This window comes from Monoraphidium neglectum (genome assembly GCF_000611645.1).
Source record: "Monoraphidium neglectum strain SAG 48.87 unplaced genomic scaffold scaffold04998, whole genome shotgun sequence".
Taxonomy (NCBI): domain Eukaryota; kingdom Viridiplantae; phylum Chlorophyta; class Chlorophyceae; order Sphaeropleales; family Selenastraceae; genus Monoraphidium; species Monoraphidium neglectum.
Window position 1 is genome coordinate 1,478 of NW_014008632.1, and position 2,216 is coordinate 3,693.

General features: G+C 67.3%; 1 protein-coding gene across 1 annotated transcript; it reads left to right on the forward strand.

Annotated features, from left to right (window-relative positions):
• Positions 1–365: 365 nt before the first annotated feature.
• MNEG_15066 (Elongation factor Tu) lies at positions 366–1,211 on the forward strand (the record flags this gene model as incomplete). The annotated part of the gene is made up of 3 exons (XM_014036463.1): positions 366–581; positions 845–901; positions 1,158–1,211. 3 exons carry the CDS (start codon positions 366–368, stop codon positions 1,209–1,211), a joined length of 327 nt encoding a protein of 108 aa, XP_013891917.1.
• Positions 1,212–2,216: the final 1,005 nt, after the last annotated feature.

Consider the following 2,216-nt stretch of genomic DNA (forward strand, 5'->3'; position numbering starts at 1 on the left):
GGAAGAGAGACGGCCAGTGGCACTCGCCTGGCTTGATGACAACCGGAGCTCAGCCTGTGGTGCAATCCTCTGTTGCTCAGCGGCCGGAGTGGCATATCGAAACCGCGGCAGGATGGCGCTCTGGGGCCTGGTCGCGAGGCGGGCCTGCAGCGCTTTTCAACACGGTCAGCTTCTAAATAGCGTGGAGGGAGCGGTTTTCAGGTATGCCAAGCCGCCTGGGTCGAGATCACCTGGTTGTGACTGCAGCGCGTGGAGATCAGAGGACCGCTCATTGAGCACAGCTAGCCGCGTTCGCTTCGTTAAGTGGCAAGTAATCTCCAGGACAGGGGCAAGCCAGGAACGAAGCTGTACGCCAACCTTGGGGCATGTGCGCGCTGCTGCTGCTGCGCGAACAACACGCGCATCGCCGCGGCCACCCGGGGGCACGCAGGGCGGGCGAGCAGCAGCCGGCGTGGGCGCGCGCCGCCGCGGCGCGGCTGCTGTCGTACGACATCAACAGCCGCACCAAGCCGCACGTCAACGTGGGCACCATTGGGCACGTCGACCACGGGAAGACCACCCTCACGGCCGCTATCACGCGGGTGCGCCACACCGAGCACCCCGCAGCAGCACCACTGCCATGCCGGCAGCCCTCCTGCTGCGGTCGCTGTGCAGGCGTGTCTGGGGCGCTGCCGTCACGCACGCACGCGGTGTTGCACCCACCACCAAGCAGCGTGCATCGGCAAGCCCTCGCAGGGGGTTTGTCCCTCCATCACCCTTGATTGTCACGCCCCTGCCCTCCTTTGAAACAAACCCTTGCGCCATGAGCTGCACCTCACCGCCCCCACCTGTCGCACCCCACCAGGTGCTGTCAGAGGCGGATGGCACCACTTCTGCGGTGCCGTTTGACCAGATCGACAAGGTGCCCGCGCATATTCTACGCGGGGGCGCGCCAGGGCCCACCAAGGGTTGCACGGCGCAGCAGGCAGCCGCTGCCGCGCCGACCGCCGCTTCACGCGCAAACCTGCACACAGCGCGCGTTCTCAGCGGTTGGCGAGGCGCGGCCGGCAGGCAGCTGCTTGCTGCCGTGCTGCACAGCATTGCAGCACCCGGTGAGACCCCGGGCCATGCATGAACCGCCCCGTGCCCGCTCTGCTCTCCCCCCCTTTGAACCGCAGGCTCCAGAGGAGAAGGCGCGCGGCATCACCATCTCCGCCTCACACGGTCCGTGACAGGGTGTTACATGAGTGTAAATGTGGGGGGCGCACCGTGTGCGAGTGTGTGCGTGTGTTTGGGGGGGAGTACGTTGCGTGTGAGCGAGCATGCGAGTGAACGTGGAGGGGCAGGGCGGGGCGAGGGGCCAAGGGGGAAACGGGGGGCAAGGAAACAGGATCTGGCTTGCGCCTGCCGCCATGGCGGGGCTTGGGGATGGAGCTGTGCATGGCGGGCTCTGGGGGGCGGGCAGCGGTTGCGCTGAGGTGGCGCCCGGAGCTCTTCGCTCGGGCGCACAGCGTTGCGACGCAAGGCAGCGGCTTCGTGTGTGCCAGGAGCACGCGAGAGCGCGGCTTTCACTCTCCCTGCGTCAGCTCTCGGCCGCTGCGCACCAACCGCCGGCCTCAACCGCCACCAATGCCGCTCCCCTCCCACCCCTAGTTGAGTACCAGACCGCCAACCGCCACTATGCCCACGTGGACTGCCCTGGCCACGCGGACTACGTCAAGAACATGATCACGGGCGCAGCGCAGGCGCGGACTGGGGGAGGGGGGTGTCGGCAGCCGCGCGGCTGTGGCCGTCGTGTGGCGGACTGACCCGCATGGCCCCAGCTGGCAACGGAACTGCTTGGTGTGGCGTCGCGTGGAGCCAGGCTGCCACTCCCCCCTGCCCTGCGCGGCAGGTTGCCGGTCCGTGCCGCCTCCAAGCAAATGGCGCCCGTGTATGTCCCCCTCACCTATCCTCTCCTGTCCCCCTCCCTGCTCCCCCCAGATGGATGGCGCCATCCTGGTGGTGTCTGCCGCGGACGGCCCCATGCCCCAGACGCGGGAGCACATCCTGCTGGCGCGGCAGGTGGGGGGGGGGGAGGGGGGGCGAATGACTGCGGGTCACACGCATGCACGCGACACATGCACACCCACACCTTCTGTTGTGCATGTGACTCCACGCACCCAACACACACGCACATTCATGTATGAACACATGCATGCCAGTATGCATGCTCTCTGACAGTGCTGGCCTCGGAC